The sequence below is a fragment of the Chenopodium quinoa genome, unplaced genomic scaffold (genome assembly GCF_001683475.1).
Source record: "Chenopodium quinoa cultivar QQ74 unplaced genomic scaffold, ASM168347v1, whole genome shotgun sequence".
NCBI classification, from domain to species: domain Eukaryota; kingdom Viridiplantae; phylum Streptophyta; class Magnoliopsida; order Caryophyllales; family Amaranthaceae; genus Chenopodium; species Chenopodium quinoa.
The window spans coordinates 704,846-723,111 of record NW_018742244.1 but is presented as its reverse complement, the minus strand read 5'-3'; the positions used below and the strand labels follow the sequence as shown (position 1 = coordinate 723,111).

Below are 18,266 nucleotides of genomic sequence, written 5' to 3'. Positions count from 1 at the left end.
ACCCCTAATAATATTTGTTTGGATATTTTCCTTCATTAATGTTTCTAACAACTAAGGGTCTGTTCTCTTCAGATATTTTCTGTTCAGTTCAACTCCAATAAGTTTAATTCAGTTTTTAATTTCTTTCTCTCATAAAATATTCAGTTCAGTTCATTTCAGTTTCAATAAGTTTAGTCCAGTCAATCAGAACAAGCCCTAACTTTGTGACTTAAGCAAAATATCTCATCAAACAAACAGAGCTAGATATGACGTGCGCATTAGCCACCCTAATTTGATCAAAATTTATCTCTAATTAAAAATCTCTTTTGTTTCCTATACACAAAATTTTAAGAAGCAAATCTTATATGAGTATTATTGAAAGGAAAATGTTATACATAACCCTTAGGACTACATATAACATTACCCTTATTGAAAACACAATCTCACTTGTTTTGTACTTGAAGATATCCTACATAATTTGTGCATACACTGTTATCAAGATAGATTGCTAACATAACAGGTACATAAATCCACAAGGCACATGACATGGCCAATAATAGTCAGAGTTTTCATTTCTACTTCTAGTTTCTAGTATGTATAAGGGCTTGTTTTATCCCGCTTAATTTCATTTTGTTTCATTTCAACTCAATTCAAATTAGTTTAGTTCTTAAATTTCTTCTCTCATAAACAATTCATTTCAGTTCAATTCATTTCATCTCCAACCAGTTCAATTAAGTTGTTTTCAATAAATCAGAACAAGTCATAAGTGTGTAACCTAGCTAATAGTTTTCTTTCTTGATTTGAGATGTTTTCAAACAAGAAAAAATAAAGCAAGTCTAGTAAAATAAATGTTTACAAGTCATTTTTCTTTCTTATCAATTTAATTATACTTAAAATTGTACATTCCTTAGAATTCTCATACTTCTTCCATTCTTCAATATCTTCATGACTTCGGACTTAAGACCATCTCTCAAATATAGAGTAAATTCCCACTTCTACCCCTATTTGTTCCAAGTGTTGATTAAGGATGCCTTGCACTTTCCTAGTGTATGAATTGCATTCCGTAATCCTTGAGGGGAAACAAATGTCATATTTTTGCCATCCAAACAGTACCACAAGAGACAAGACTACTCCCACCCCAATAATATAATCGTAAACTTGTAATCATAACTTACAATGTTTATTAAATTTACACTTAAACTAATATTGATAAAGTGAAACTAATCATAAACACAGTATTTGGTACTTTGGTGCTTAATACACGTTTAATGTTTTTTTAATTTATTTTTTATTTTTTTGATAAAAAATAAAGGTTTAATTCTAATAATAATATTTGAAGAATATAATGAATTTGGACAGCCATCATATTCATGGTTGTACAAAAATTACATTTGGCCATCAGCAATTGTTGTTTTCCGTATACTATTAATGGACTAGACGAAAGCGACATCAAAATAAGACTTGGTAAACATTTGATATATGAGGTAATAATCCACCATTTTAATCTAGATTTTGGACCGTTAACAATTTTTTGTGGTTGAAGCTTGAAATTGACTTCATTTCTTTGAATTAGTACTCGTAGTAGTACTAATATTACCAATGCACCAAGATACTAGAAAAGGATATAACTCATATAAACATGCACTTACCCGGAAAATTTCAACCATTTGCAAGGACATTTCTTTGTTGTAAATATAGTGAAAATAATTGTAAATTATAGTAACCGTACATAGTTAAAACTAACTTAAATCCATCAAAATCTAACTTTTGTGCTTTCACTAGGACATGTTCTCTTCAGTTTAATTTCAGTTCAATTCAGATCAGTTCAGTTTTAATCAGTTCATTTCAATTCAGCTAAGATGAACATAAACTGCGCTAAGCAGCTAAATGATCACAATACACAAACAATTCCACATTTTGTTTGTATAAAGAATAGTCTAACCAAAAATCAAAGCGTTAGTCAAGCACCAAGACTCATCAGTTGACAATAGTTTGTTTGATAGCTTAAGGCTCACTAAGAATAAAGGGATTAACCAAATTAAGAGGTGATATTATCATCTTCAGTGGGTCAGTCTATACCGTGTGGGTCCAAATGTCCAATGGTTGCTATCAATTGACCCCACTTAAGTCCACTCTTTCCTAGACTTTTCGTTCATGCCTCTCTTTATTAAAACATTACCATCATTTCTTTTATTCTACAAAAACATTAGATTTTGTACCATCATTATCTCTTTCCTTATAAATACTCTTATACTTTCATGCTTCTATTTCATTAACCATAGTTTTCTCAAATAACTTCTTGTACAAAAAAAGAGAGGGAAAGCTTAACCAATATACAAAATAATATATCATTTGAATAAAAGTATATAGAAGCCATGGATGATAAAACTTCCCCAAATTTCGAATTACCCGGTTTTCGATTCCATCCTACAGAAGAAGAACTCTTGGATTTTTACCTTAAGAACATGGTTAATGGGAGAAAAATGCAACATGATATCATTGGGTTTCTTAACATTTATCGCTTTGATCCTTGGGATTTACCAGGTTTGTTACGTGCACAATATTTTTTTATAATTGATTCATATATTTTCTATGGAATTATAACCAGTTTTTACGTAATATTGTAATAATATGAAACTATCATTAAGATTATTGATGAGTTTGATTCATTTAGTGAAGTTCAAAGTTTTAGTACGTATGCATAATTAAAAATGTTACATAAAAATGCAGGGTTGGCGAAAATAGGAGAAAGAGAGTGGTACTTCTTTGTTCCAAGAGACAGGAAGCATAGCAATGGTGGAAGGCCTAACAGAACTACGGAACATGGGTTTTGGAAGGCTACGGGCTCGGACCGAAAGATATGGAGCTTATCGGAGCCTAAACGGGTTATCGGGTTAAGGAAGACTCTTGTGTTCTACCAAGGTAGAGCACCAAGAGGTACCAAGACTGATTGGATTATGAATGAATACCGCCTCCCTGATAATTATGTTTTACCTAAGGTTTGTCTATTGATGCATATCAAATACTCTCTACTTTCATTACTATCCATATGTACATGCATAAACATCATATAATATTACCTTCAATTAATATGAAAAGTCGAGGATCTTTCCTAAGCTCCACATTAAATTTCCACATGTATTACCAAATCATAGGTCCCACCAAGGTTCATTATCAATAAATAAGGAGTAGTACAATATACAATATGCTAAAGACGTAAAAATAAGTTTTAATCAGTAAAAAACACTTTGGTTTATATATCCTTTGTTATACCCTGGATCGAATACGAGTCTCATGGTAGATAATGTTAATGCAGGACATAGTATTGTGCAAGATATACAGGAAGGCAACCTCATTAAAGGAACTAGAACAAAGAGCAGCCAAGGAAGAAGAGAAGTCAACAAATGGATTAGCATATTCTTATCCCACATCTCCTCTATCATCATCAAATGATACTCATCACTCCTTTTTCGGTGCTGCTAATGCTAATGCTAATGCTAATGTCAATGGTAGCGGACAATTATTACAAGACTTTTTTGCACCAATGTCTACAAACTATATGGTTACAACTTTGAAGAAGGAAGATCAAACTACTTTTGTAGAGAACGATTGCAAAGTAGCTGCTGCTGCTGCTGCTGCTGCTGCTGTTACTCCTACTCCTAACACTATACAACTACCCTTTGGAAAGGAGAACTTAGAACTACAAGTTCCGAAATCGGGTATGGATTGGGGCCAAGACCCGTTTTGCTCACTATCATGCAGCCCATGGCTTGAGAATTTGTTGAACTTCTCTAGCCCAACTCTAATTTCCCAAATTCTATGATCAACTCTACTTAATTAATTGTGCTAGATGTGACTAATTTGGTTTAATTAATTGAGCTTTAATCTTGTTTTGCTATCCTCCATTCAAAGTAAATGAGAGTTACGGAGGGATGAGATAGTTGTTTGTAGCTAGAAATCAGCACATTAATAAAGTGGAGTATTATATATGAGTTTTACTAATATGTCATGTATAGTGTATTCATATTACTAGTAGTAAAATCGTTGAACATAAATTACTTTTTATCATCCCGATTTTTCTTAAATATTAATGTCTCCTTCTCTTATACTTTGGATTATATACTCGTACATATAAAGGACTGAGAACTAAAGAGGTCAGTAAATGTATTTGTACTTTATATTCGGAACCTAAGACAAGCATTCATCACTTGCTAGAATAAAGGATAATTAAGAAACGAAATCTCTAATAGCCAACCTCCCCTAACCCCAACTAAGATGATAATTTTTTAACTTTTAAAGGCGTAGGGTTAGACTTTACGGAGTAATTTATAATGGATAAACACACAATACAACTTCGTATGTTCAGAAATTTTTCTTTAAAAATGTTCATATTATATCCTTTTATTAGTTTGGTTATAGTCATATTTGGGTGAAAACTTATTTTTCGGTCATATTTAGTTATACTATAGAAGAACTTATGATAAATTTATGATTTTTTATGTTAAAAAAAAATCGGGTTGAGTCAATTTCAGTTCATATCAATTTGGCCGAATCTAGTATAGGTATAGAAATATGTCAATGAAAAGATTCGTACCTCGGTACTTGCATAGACAGAGCCTACATGATTTTGTCCAGTGCCCAATATCACTCCAGAATGTCTACCACTTTTGCTTGGACAAAGCTAAGCTAATGACAGCATAAAAATGAAAAAGTTATCAATGAGCACTTATAGTAGATCACAATAATGAGAATAATATTCATATTAAAGCATTTATATTATGAAAATCTTTAGACTAGCAGCATAATTCTGCTTTCAGAATGTAGATAATCCACAGTATCTAGATCTTACTGAAAAAATTTACACACTCTAAATTAAAAGAAAAAAAAAAAAAAGCGTGGACGGCAGGATTCGAACCTGCGCGGGCAAAGCCCACATGATTTCTAGTCATGCCCGATAACCACTCCGGCACGTCCACACTTATTGTTAAGTACAGCAGGTTTTATTAACCAGTACCTGAAATAATTATAATACAGTCAACAGATTATTGACAAATTTTGCATCTGTAGCAGTATTGAGAATGTTGATTATTTGCTTCTCGGTAAAAAGTTACATCCTACAGATGCATGAATTTGATGCAAATCAAAGAAAATATAGTCATTAACAGCAGAATGATACTTTTTAATACGCAACTATGAATTTGGGTTAGAATCCCTGTTACCAATCTGTTGGATCATATACCATTAATTAACAGTATGCATCTTTTGTTGCATTACTCTAGCCTAGTTTACTCGAACTTTTCATTTCATCTTGATTTCCCTTCATGAGTACAGACACTTGACGCCTGAATTTGAGCCAAGAATCATGGAATTTCTACACATAAAACCAGAGTCCAAGACCAAGCAACATAAGTCAAGCCAGACAGCTCCAAATTAAAACACAATAATTTTAGAGCTCATAATTCATGTGTCATGTCATAAGTCAAGCCAGACAGCTCCAAATTATCTGAAAATTTGTACTATGAAATTAAAACCAAATGCCAAGCAACAGCACCATGCCCCTAGAGCGTAACTTATATTGATTTTAATGAATACTTATTGCAAAATACATGAAAATAATATTTGGGAAGTAAACGTTAACAGCAGGAAATAAACCTCCATGGACTACCCCACAAGTTTTCTAGTCGTGCCCTAAATCTGATCCGGTATGTTCACAATCTCCATATTATACTAAACAATGTACATTATTCAAGAAGAAAACACATGTGTTTGTGTTTGTGCATGCTAAAATATGCATCCAAGTCATTTTCCATCAGCACTGGATCACAAGCTAACAGGTCAGACAAAAAACAATCCAAGAGTGACAGTGATAGATTTAATGGCTTAAACTGCAATGGGATGAACACTTTTTATCTCATACTTTTTATAAAGTGTGTTAATTGTACATATGTTCCATTATGAATACTATGAGGTCCAAATCAGCCAATATATGCATCTTCTACCCCACTAGAAAACATACAAGCCATGATGTTCAAGTGTATTACAAGTCTGAGGAGCAGGAGAAGTCTGTAAGATAGAGAAACACAAACTTCAAATCAGTAAGATAGAAGTGGGAGGAATCAAAATTATACAAAGTGCTTCATCTGTCTCCCACTTCCATACCACCCCGAACAACTACCCCAGCCATACATTACAAGTATCAGCCTATCAATAAACTGCTTCAACAATTTTCATTCATTTTTGAGACCGAATAAAAAGAAAGTACATTGAAATTTGAATCAGCTATCACAAATCATTCAGTAATCAAATGGCTATGTCAAACTAAGAAGTGTGAACGGCACAACTCGAACCTGTGCGGGCAGAGCCCACAAGATTTCAAGTCATGCCCGATAACCACTCCAGCATGTCCACTTCATATTGGAAAGTTCATTCCCGTAATTCTAGCAACACAAAGGCGATCAATCATAAGTATGAGCCCCCACCATGACTTCAACAGATGACCTGAAATCTAAATTATTATTAAACAAAAAATCAATAGCAGGATACAGTTTATAACTTTATTTTATAACGTATTGCTTGTAAAAGTATAGCAGGATTCAAGAAGCTAAGCTTAAACCATATAAGAAACAAAAATAAGAGTAAAAGTTACCTTTCATCCAAAGTATAGCTCCTCTATTATCATCCTAACAAACATCATGCACTTCAGTAAAATTGAATTAATCAAGCAGCAAAAACGTGGACGGCAGGATTCGAACCTGCGCGGGCAAAGCCCACATGATTTCTAGTCATGCCCGATAACCACTCCGGCACGTCCACTTCCTGTTACATAGTTTGCAGAACCAACACTTGACATGATCAGAACATGACTAATAGATATTAATAAGCCAAAATGAGGATTACAATAATCACATAAACGTAACTACATTACTATACATGTTCCACCTTGAATAATAAACAAAATAAGAGTTATCATGATTTGTTGCCATTAAATTTTAAAAACATACTTTTCCAGCAGAAATAGGGCGAGTATAACATGTAGACATAATTACGTTCACTCTCTTGAACTCCATTTCTTGTACACCCAAAAAGAGTGTCAACTTTTCATCCTACAATCCTACTGCCAGTGCAGTCTACAATGATTGTTCATTCATCTAAAACAGACGTGGACCTTTTAACAAAAAGTACGGCAATAATGTTCATGAAGAGTAGTTTCCTTGTGTCACCACATCTTCAATAAACTTCAGCCAAACTCAGTCAAAAAATTTGCAATCTACGATTATGAAGATAAAAGAAGGCCACTTGTGGCTGACAAGAACGGTGAATATTCAGACGGTAGGACAACAGTTATAAAAGCTTCATTCTTCCCTTAAAACTGGGTAGTAAATTGTTCAGGGTAACTCAATCATTTTCATTTTAAATCAGCATTGGTCCATTCTTGAGGTAAGCTCTTTTCTCATTGGTGAAGCATGAACAAATTGTTCTACAACCATTATAAATCGAACAATAATTATTTGTCATATTTCTCACATAATATTATGAGAACAATCAAGCTGTTATAAATTTATGAAGGATCATAGTATAATAGTGTCACATGCTTAATGTCAAGGGATTGTGTCAATGTGACTTATCATATTCGGATAGAGGAGAATACAACTTACAGAAAAGCAACTTCAGTCTTTTCATGAATATGTTCACCACATAAAAGCACTTAGGAACAAATTTGTACCTTCCAAGAGCCATAAAGTATAGTACACATAAAATTAGATACACCAAATAATCTAATAAGAAAACAAAGGTGATCATGTTGAAAATGCATAAATGTGTATTGCATAAAATGGAGTATTTAAAAGTGTTTCACATAGACATCTTTTGAAACCCCAAAAGGTGCATTCCTTTAAAGTTAAAAATGGAGACAATAGTCAAGGATTTGGCAGAAAGCCTCAAACTACCGAAAAATCTGACTACGAACACGAAAAAAGATCAAAAGAAGTGAGAAACCCAACTTAATTTCAATTCAGTTCAGCTCCAACCAGTTTAGTTCAGTTCAGTTCTTAATTATCTACTCTCATCAACAATTCATTTCAGCTCTATTAAGTTCAGTTCAATTCGGTTCTTCTCCAATCAATTTAGTTCAGTAAATCAGAACAAACCTTAATTTAAAGTGTCAATAAAATCCAAAACAAGTCTTTCTCTCATTAGTCATTACATAAACACAACAAGACATCCAAAGCCTTGATGGGTAAAGATGGGGTCGACTACACGAACCAATAATTTACCTTATCTCTATGGTCATCCACTAACATCATCTTCCTTCAATCATTTCTATCTAATACTACATGCTCTTGCAAACCAATTTTCTCCAAATATAATTTCTAAACAAAATCCGAACCCCTTCTTTCCAACTCTTCACAACTGTCCTTAATAAATTACCCCAGTTACTTTTTTCATTTGTCCCTCTGAATTTGCCAATTAAAACAATAATTCAACACAAACCCAATTAAATTAGAGTGCAAATTTACCTACAAACTCAATACAAGTTACACAACTCTTTAAAAAGTGAAAGTTTATTCCTAGGGCAAACACTAAAGAGGGAGAATTAAATTAGAGTGGAATAATAAAATAATCTCAAATTTCCACTCATGGTGCATGTAATTCAGCAATTAACTAACGAATTGGGGATGATCACTTCCTAATTAAAAAACTCAACCAATAAATACGACAATTCCTTCCCATCACCCAAAAAAGATTGTATCTTTTGAAGCAAATAAAGAAAAAAAAAAGTAAAGCGAAATTGGGTTTATGGGATGGAAAATTTAGGGGAAAACATGTACAAATCAATATGATCATAATTTAAAACGTGAAAAATAAGAAACAATTGGTGGTACCTCGCAAAGAAGAGGGTGAAAAACAAGGGTTTGCGTCGATCGGAAAGTGACGCCGCAGAGAAATGCAAGAGGCGGCGAAAAGGTTCGAACCCTCGTTTCCGGCGATCTCGCTGTCTTTTTCACCGGCTCTCATCTTTTTATTTGGTGACGGTTTTTTCACCCCATGTTTTCTGTAAAACTGTATTGCAATGAAAATTACCGCTTTTATGTTTACCTTTGGATCATGCACAAATGAGGTCATTGATAGGAGTAGCAAAATTAAATTGAGATTCATGTTAATTTTTTCAAAGGAAAATAATTAATGCTTCATTAGGTTAAAAATTATTCCCTCCGTTTTAAAATAAAATTATTAAAAACAAAAGTAAGAGAAAGAATTGAAGAAGAAAGAATATAAAAATAATAAAATATGATCATGGTGGGTTCATTAGGTGAGAGAAATCAATTTAATATTGTAAAAACTTTCTTAATAAGTGAATGTAGCAAGTATTTAAAAACGGCCAAAAAAGGAAAGTGAAGCAAGTATTTAAAAACGGAGGGAGTACTCCGTAAAGTTTTAAAAAGATCTAAGAGCTTGTTCTGATTGACTAAATTGAGCTGAACTGAACTAAATAATTTATTAGAGAAGGAAATTAAGAACTGAAATAAACTGAAAATAATCTGCAGAAAATAGGCCCTAAATTAGATTTTGTTTTTTGAGAGAGGTGTTACATACACCCGGGTGTACCGTACACCCATGAGTATTTTATTCTCATTTTGATAATTATTTTTCATGTAATTATCAAATGAAGAACAAAAACTAACCTTGGGTTAATTTGTTGTTGGTGCACCCGAGTATATACAACAAATCCTAGTCTTTTGATTAAATTATGGTTTGATAAGTATACAGATACGGACTACGAATAAAGTCATATGGGTGATACATGCGTCCATCCATACAAACATAAGTAGAGCTGTCAAAAGTTGACCCGACCCAAAATACCGACTCAAACCCGATTATTAACCGAACCATCTGAACCCGAAAAAATAGTGACCCAAACCCGACCTGACCTGAAACCAACCCTAGACCCGAATTGACCCGATTATGTGAGACCCGGACCCAAACATGAACTGACTTGAAGGCTGAAGATGACCCGACCCGAATGTAACCCGTAAATTATTGGCCTGAATCGAACCCAACTTGAACCGAAATTGACCCAAACCCGTTTTAACTCGTCAAAACCCGAATTTAACTCGACTTGTTACTAACCAGACCTGAATTCAACCCGACCAGTACCTAACCCAACTCGAATTTAACACAACCTGTTACAAACCGGACTCGAAATCAACCCGACTTGTTATTAAACTGACCCAAATTCAACCTGACTTGTTGTTGACCCGACCCGAATTTTACAAGACCTATTACTAATCGACCAAAAAATTCAACCCGATCTGTTACTAACCCGACTTGAAATCAACACGACTTGTTATTGACCTGACCTAAATTCAAACCCAAATTATTCCCGATCCGATTTCAAATCACCTTAAGTGCAAATTAAACCACCTTATTATTGTTAATTGATCAAAGCATTTTGTCTAGGGAGACCAAGTTGGTCAATAACAGTAAAAGGAAGGAGCATCATCCTCAAATTTAAGAATTAAATATAGTATATATTTGTTGTATGGTCAAAGGAGATAATTATCTTCCTAAATTATATACTATAATTCCCTATTATATTGCCATATATATTATAGTCAACGAAAATGATTAGCTTGATAAAAATGATAATTATCTATTTATAGTTAGTTGAACCCGAATATGACCTGACTTGAAAATGACCCGACCTGATTGTAACCTGCAAATTATTGACTTGAACATAACCCGACTTGAATCCAAAATGACCCAACTTGGAAATGACCCAACCTAATTATAACCCACAAATTATTTACTTGAACCAAACCCGACTTAAACCCGAGACTGACCCAACTTGAAAGTGACCCGACCTGATTATAACCCGCAAATTATTGACTTGAACCGAACACGACTCAAACCCGAGAATGACCCAACCTAATTCTAACCCGCAAATTGACGACATGAATCGAAACCGACTAGAACCTGAGAATTACCCTAACCCGTGAAAATCCGAATTAAACCCGACTTATTGTTCACTCGACCCAAATGTAACCCGTTATTAACCTGGCCTAAACCTGACCCAAACCCGATAAGAAGTATGACCCGACTTAAGCATGACCCAACCCAAACCCAACCCGCATAGGTTATGGAATTAACCTGAATTGACCCTGTAATACCCCGTATTTTTATACATATTTTATTTAATATATATACATTTTATACGTATTTTATTTAATATATATATTTTATAAGGGTATTTAAATAACTCTAGCATTTTAATTATGATGTTTTAATTATTTATCCCATGTAAATTGGGAATATTTTACAAAAGGAAAAGTCGTTTAATTAATTAATTAATAGAAGTTGGGGTTTTATTTTAAGAAATTATGATTTTTAACAAGTTTTAGTAGAGAAGGGATTAGGAAAAACTAAAGGAGGAAAGTTTAGGGTAAAAGGGGAGATAGAGAAGGGGTATAAATATCCCTCTTATCAGGCAATTCAACGTTGCCCAGAGTGGAGAAAACCCAAGGTAAACTTCTCTCCCTTTTCTCTTTATTTTTCTCTTTCTTTTTTTTTTCTTTCTCTCTCCTTCCCTTCCCCTCTTGCTGTGCACACCACCACCGGCAGCCACCACCACCACCGGTGGGCTGCCGGCCACCAGCACCAGCCGGCAGCAGCGGCGACCACCGGCAGTGGCGCCGGCCCCCTGCTGTCGGCAGCCCCTTTTCGAAAAAAAAAAGGTTTTTCTTGTTTAAAAATCAAATCTTTATTACCTAAATCTAATCTATGATATAGTCTAATTATAAATTATGAGTTTGGAGATTTAATTTTGATGTTTGGTTATTGTAATTGTGTGAATTAATTTTCAGATTTGGTTTTTAATTAAAAAGCCCCAATTTTTGAAACCTTATGTTCTTGTTTCATGATTTATTGAAAGATTATGATGTATAATAGGGTAAGCCTTTGTTTTAAGTGTTTTAAAACCAAATTACAGCAAGTTTTAAGTATAATAAAGTGCTGGAATTTTATGTAGAACACTTGATATTAGGTTTCTTGAAGAAATTTTGATTACCCATTAATTGGGACTTAATTTATGGTGTTTTAAATATAATTTCAGCTTATTCTAATTAAATTATGAAGGGTTTTAAAATAGTATATATTGCTGGAAATTTGTTTAGAGTGGATATTAATACTCTATTATGAATTTAATGTGTAGGAGATTTTGAAGTAAGCGATTTCTACTAGTCGTGGCAGTTTTAATAACGTACTCAAGGTACGTACGCGTACTTAGCATATTTTGGTGATGTAGAATAATGCTAGGATTATTTGTAATTGATTATAAGTAGAATCATGCTAAGGTTTATGTATGGAATTGTGAATTTATGGTGTTTGTGATTGAATTGTGAAGCATGAATTATTTGTGATGGTTTTAGATTGGAAGATTATATTTTGGGCATGTTGCTTTTGAACCACAATTTTATTTATGGCATGTTAGAAGACATGATTAATTAAACTACGTGTTTAATTATGTTTGGAATATTAAAAAGGAATTTTATTATGGTTCAAATAATTTTTATTGATGCTTTAAGCATGAGGAAGGAGCTATATAAGTGTCTATGTACACAAGGAATAAATTGTATGTTGGTGCCTTTGTGCACTTAAGTTGTTACCGAGGGATAGGATTTTTGGCGCATTATGCGTTTAAGGTGTCTTTGACACTGAGGTAGAATTAAAAAGGGTTCAACAATAAATAAGATGTGGTCACTAGTTATTCAAGAATTAAATTGGTATATTTTCTTGATTGAATAATTATTGTTGATTGACTTATTATGCTTTGAGAGTCATCACCAAGTCTAATAATGTGTCAATAACGTAAAGTGAAAGAGATTACGCACCAAAACTCTTGGAACGTATATACCTTGAGTATGAACAATGGGGGGGGGGGTTATGGGGTTTTATATTTAACCATAACTTCCAATGGAGTACAAGACGCTATATATTCCTTTTAATTATTTATTATGCGCAGGAATTCCGCCACCTTTGTGTTGTTTGTCGCTGGCACGGTTAGCTCCCGTGCTAGTTAACCTCAAATTTATTTGGGGGAGGTTAATAGGTGGAAACCCGTTCGATGCGTAATCAATGCAAAATGAATTAATTAGGGTCTAGTAATTGTATTGTGTTGATTGGTGTGTTTGTGAACAGGTGCAATGAGGTAAGTGTGTGTTGATAGGTGAAAGCATTTTAGTGTGGCTATTTTACGCTTATGTACTCAACTTTGCTGATTGTGTGTGTTTGTGTTTTGGCCATGTCTTTACCTTGGCCCTATGATGACCCATTTTTAATGGAGAGTAGTGGAAACAAATAGAGATAAACTTTTCAGGTATTGAAGCATGATCATGATGGGGCATGAGTGAAGAGTGAATCCTATTAGTTTTCATTAGATTACAATGTGTTTTATGCTTTATGTATTTATGATATATATTATGTGTGGACTAACATAAAGGTTTGATTTGGGAACGATTTTTCGAATAAGGGCCTTTAATGGTTCCAAGTTGTAGTTTGATTTTATTTGACTTGTTCGTTTGGTTTTAAACTTTATTTTCGTTTGGTTGACTTTGGGTTGACTTGTTTAAACGGTTTTTAATTTTGAGTCTTCCGCTGTGTATCTTTGATAATTGCCTTAGTCGTTTTCACAGTGGCGGTAATGTCTTAGTTATTCCTAAATCGTATTTGTTTAAAAAAAAAAGAGTAGAATGAGTATTTAAAGAAAGGAATTTCTAGGGTGTTACAGACCCGAACCGAGTTGACCCGCCCCACCCCACTGACCTAAACTCGACCCGTTTACCCGAATTGACAGCTCTACCCGAAAACTCCAAAATTTCTCAAAAAACGTGGATATTAGCCTTCAATTTTAGAATTTTTTTTATTTTTTTCACCCGGAAATAAAAATTGCCGAAATGTTTACCATGGTCCCTAATACCCTCCAGGAGTCCAATTGGCTAGTTGGAACCATCCAATTTGCCTTTGAACGACTAATTTACTAATTTACAACTTGCACCGATTGCATTAACTCAAGCCTATTATGACAACATATAATGATCATACATGGTTCCAAAATGGCATTTTATGACCCCGAGATGTATCCTCTAAAATCTCAATTTTTGGACACCGGGCCCCCGAAACAATCGATATTTCTCAAAAAACGTGGATATTAGCCTTCAATTTTGGAATTTTTTTGAATTTTTTTTTTCGCTCGGATATAAAAATTGCCGAAATGTTTACCATTGTCCCTAATAACCTCCGGGAGTCCAATTGGGTGGGTGGAACCATCCAATTTGCCTTTAAACAACCAATTTACCGGTTTACAACTTATATCGATTTCATTAATTCAAGTCTACCACGAATATTTATGACAAAAAAATGATCATATATGGTTCCAAACAACATTATATGACCCCGAGATGTATTCCACAGAATTTCAAGACTTTTCGAAATCGAGCACCGAAGACTTTAAATTTTTTTAAAAAGCGTGTATATAACCTTCAATTTTTGAATATTTTGACTTTTTTTTTCACCCGTAAATAAAAATTACCGAAATATTTACCATGGTCTCTAATACCTTCCGGAAGACCAATTGGTTGGGTGGAACCATCCAATTTGCCTTTAAACAGCCAATTTACTGGTTTACAACTTGCGCCAATTTCATTTACTCAAGCCTACCACAAACATTTATGACAAAATATAATGATCATATATGGTTCCAAACAGCATTATATGACCCTGAGATGTATAAACTAAAATCTCAAGGCTTTTTGACAACGGGCCGCGAAACCTCCAAAATTTCTCAAAAAGCGTGGATATTAGCCTTCAATTTTGGGATTTTTTTGATTTTTTTCGATCGGAAATAAAAATTGTCGAAATTTTTACCATGGTTCCTAATACCCTCTGGGAGTCCCATTGGGTGGGTGTAACCATCCAATTTTCCTTTAAACGGCCAATTTACCCGATTTACAACTCTCATCGATTTCATTAATTCAAGCCTACCATGAACATCTATGACAACATATAATGATCATATATGGTTCCAAACGACATTATATGACCTCGAGATGTATCTCTTTAAATTTCAAGACTTTTCGACACCGGGCCTCGAAACCTCCAAAATTTCTGATAAAGTGTGGATCTTAGGGTTCAATTTTGGAATTTTTTGACTTTTTTCGCCCGGAAATAAAAATTGCCGAAATATTTACCATGGTCTCTAATACCCTCAAGGAGTCCAATTGGCTGGGTGGAACCATCCAATTTGCCTTTAAACGACCAATTTACCAAATTATAACTTGCACCGATTTCATTAAATCAAGCCTACCACGAACATTTATGACAACATATGATGATCATATATGTTGCAAACAGAATTATATGACCCCGAAATGTATCCACTAAAATCTCAAGTCTTTTCGACACCGGGCCTTGAAACCTACTAAATTTCTCAAAAAGCGTGGATATTAAGCATTCAATTTTGGAATTTTTTGACTTTTTTTCGCCCATAAAAAAATTGCCGAAATGTTAACCATGATTCCTAATATCCTCCGAGAGTCCAATTGGGTGGTTGGAACCATCCAATTTTCTTTTAAACGACCAATTTATCGGTTACAACTTGCACTGATTTCATTAACTCAAGCCTACCACGAACATCGATCTATGAAAACAAATAATGATCATATAAGGTTCCAAATGACATTTTTTGACCCCCAGACGTATTCCCCAAAATCTCAAGACATTGTAACACCAGGCCCTAAAACCTCCAAAATTTTCAAAAAACGTGGACATTAGCCTTCAGTTTTGGAAATTCGACTTTTTTTTCGCTCGGAACAAAAATTGCCGAAATATTTATCATGGTCCCTATTACCCTCCAGGAGTCCAGTTGGGTGGGTGGATCCATCCAATTTGCCTTTAAACGGCCAATTTACTGGTTTACAACTTGCCCGATTTACTGGTTTACAACGGCCAATTTAATTAACTTGCACCGAACCTGACTTGAACCGAAATTGACCCAAACTTGTTTTAACCTTTTAAAATCCGAATTTAACCCGACTTATTACTAACCTGACCTAAATGCAACCCGACCTGTTTCTAACCCAACCCGAATTTATCCCAACCTGTTAAAAACCCGACCCAAAATCAATCTGACTTGTTATTGAATTGACCCAAAATAAACCCGACTTGTTACTGACCCTACCCGAATTTTACCTGACCTATTATTTACGCGACCCAATAATTCAATCCGATCTGCTACTAACTCAACTTGAAATTATTATGACTTGTTATTCCTGACCCGATTTCAAATCCAATTGGTCTTGTATGGACCCGGTCTACAATAAATTATTGTAGACCCAAAATTTGACACTTTCAAATAATATAATCACATTCTGGATGATATAATCACTTTTTTAGATGATATAATTATATTTTTGTGAGTCATATTTTGAACTCATATTAAACCATTTAATGAGATTATATAATTATCTTTAGGATGATAAAATTTAAAAATCATCTTTTGAATGATGTAATTTACTATTTGATACTTTTTATAATGATAAATTCACTTTTTGAGTGATACATTTACATAATAATTTCAAGATGATATAATCACTTTTGTAATAATATAATCACATTTCGTATGATATAATCACATTCGTATGGTATACTAGAAGGTTGGGTCTATACTAAGTTATTGTACACCGGGTCTATTCTAGTCTTAATATTTCAAATCACCTTTAATGAAATTTAGACCACCTTATTATTGTTGATCAAAACATTTTATCTAGGGAGACCAAGTCGGTCCAGACTAGCTAAAGAAAGGAGCATCATCCTCAAATTTAAGAGTTAATAAGCTCTGGGCTAAACGATTGTGTTCGTCATTGATCCAGGGTCCGCAAGTTGTAACCTTTTGCTATCTGTTCAGTATAATCCTAAAGTGATTCTGTATGTGAACTATTAGCAACTTGGATCAATATATACGAGTATACGACGACAACAAAATGTACAATTATAGAAAACTGTATTCATTATATTGCACTTTCATTCACAATTTAAAGCCTAGCTATAATTTGTACACAAGTAATTTGTAGTCTAATTACTGAGGATGTTAAGAAGAGTTGCTCTAGTCCTAACAAGATGCCTAAACAAACATTCTAATGCTTCATCAAAATCTTGAATTTCAGACTCTAATTTTATCATCTGCCTTTTCATATCCTCTACTTGTGACACATTAATGCCAGTTTTCTTCTTCTGGATTAGTAAATCCAATGTATCATCAACAATGTCGAATTCGCTGATTAATGCTGCTGCTTCCTTGTTTCCACTCTGGCTGATTAGTTTGGAAACTGCAGACCAACTACTTTTCTGAGACTGCAACTTTGCACCAGCAATGTATGACAGAAAGGACTTGAAATTATCAGTAGTTATTGCTTCTGTATCTTTCAGCATGCTTACTATGGCATTTGTCTCGGTGTTTTTGTGAGCTTCCTTGATGTCTCTTAAGCACTTTTTAATGGTTTTCTTGGCTTTCTTTCTTGTGTTTAGATATTCTGTTACTTCATTGGCAATGCTAAATTCGCCATTGCTCCTTCTGCGCAGCACTGATTGTATGTCCTGTAATCGCTCTTTTGACTGCTGTAAGACATCCCTGGATGTACCACAGATCTCCAGGAGTCTCAGAGATCCACTTAAGACTTCTTCAATAGATTTTGTATGTTTGTTTTTGGATAGAAGTAGTTGGTTAGAAGGCAGTTGAAGCAACTCATCAGCATTGTCGTACAAGTCCTTAAGACTGTTAAGCCTGTGGCTTACTGATGATGATGAAGAAGTTGAGGCAGCTTGAGAAGACCTCAATGTGTACAACTGTTGTTCAAATTGATTGGTTTTAGAGTGAGATCTTGATGGAAAACTTATAGAACGGGTTTGGAAAAAGGACTTGGAAACCGAAGAAGAGGCCATTTCAAATTGTTTTTTGGACCTTTTGGGGGAGCAAAGGTTAAGAGCTCAATTGCAAGCTAAGTCTTGGTTTGGTGTCTTCTCTCCCAATCGTGTCTTTATATATCTAAGTATGAGGAGACAGGAGGAATCTCATATTAAGTGAGAGGTACCGCGATTTCTTTTTTCTATTGAGGGCTTTCTTGCATGGTTCCATGCCGTGTTTTCAGATTGTCCTCTCCTATCAAACTTGGCAACTAAGCAGTAGGATGAATGGTCATATTCTTGAATAAAAACCCAAGGACTCAAGGTTATGTATG

At 34.2% G+C, this 18,266-nt stretch overlaps 2 protein-coding genes, 1 long non-coding RNA gene and 2 other non-coding genes across 5 annotated transcripts; 1 reads left to right on the top strand and 4 right to left on the bottom strand.

Annotated features, from left to right (window-relative positions):
* Nucleotides 1–2,201: 2,201 nt before the first annotated feature.
* On the top strand, nt 2,202–4,047 carry LOC110738577 (NAC domain-containing protein 35-like). Its single transcript, XM_021918975.1, has 3 exons — nt 2,202–2,523; nt 2,710–2,978; nt 3,296–4,047. The coding sequence occupies exons 1-3, from the start codon at nt 2,355–2,357 to the stop codon at nt 3,800–3,802; spliced, it is 945 nt and encodes a 314-aa protein (XP_021774667.1). The 5' UTR covers nt 2,202–2,354; the 3' UTR covers nt 3,803–4,047.
* An 826-nt stretch (nt 4,048–4,873) lies between these two features.
* On the bottom strand, nt 4,874–4,955 carry TRNAS-AGA. Its single transcript has one exon. It is a non-coding gene; the product is annotated as a tRNA-Ser (tRNA).
* Nucleotides 4,956–5,878: 923 nt separating this feature from the next.
* LOC110737608 lies at nt 5,879–9,210 on the bottom strand. Its single transcript, XR_002514424.1, has 3 exons — nt 8,862–9,210; nt 6,626–6,795; nt 5,879–6,484 (listed from the first exon to the last, which is right to left on the bottom strand). It is a non-coding gene; the product is annotated as an uncharacterized LOC110737608 (long non-coding RNA).
* Nucleotides 6,711–6,792, bottom strand: TRNAS-AGA. Its single transcript has one exon. It is a non-coding gene; the product is annotated as a tRNA-Ser (tRNA).
* A 7,893-nt stretch (nt 9,211–17,103) lies between the features above and the next one.
* On the bottom strand, nt 17,104–17,970 carry LOC110736919. Its single transcript, XM_021917260.1, has one exon. It carries the CDS (start codon nt 17,968–17,970, stop codon nt 17,104–17,106), a length of 867 nt encoding a protein of 288 aa, XP_021772952.1.
* Between the last annotated feature and the right edge of the window lie 296 nt (nt 17,971–18,266).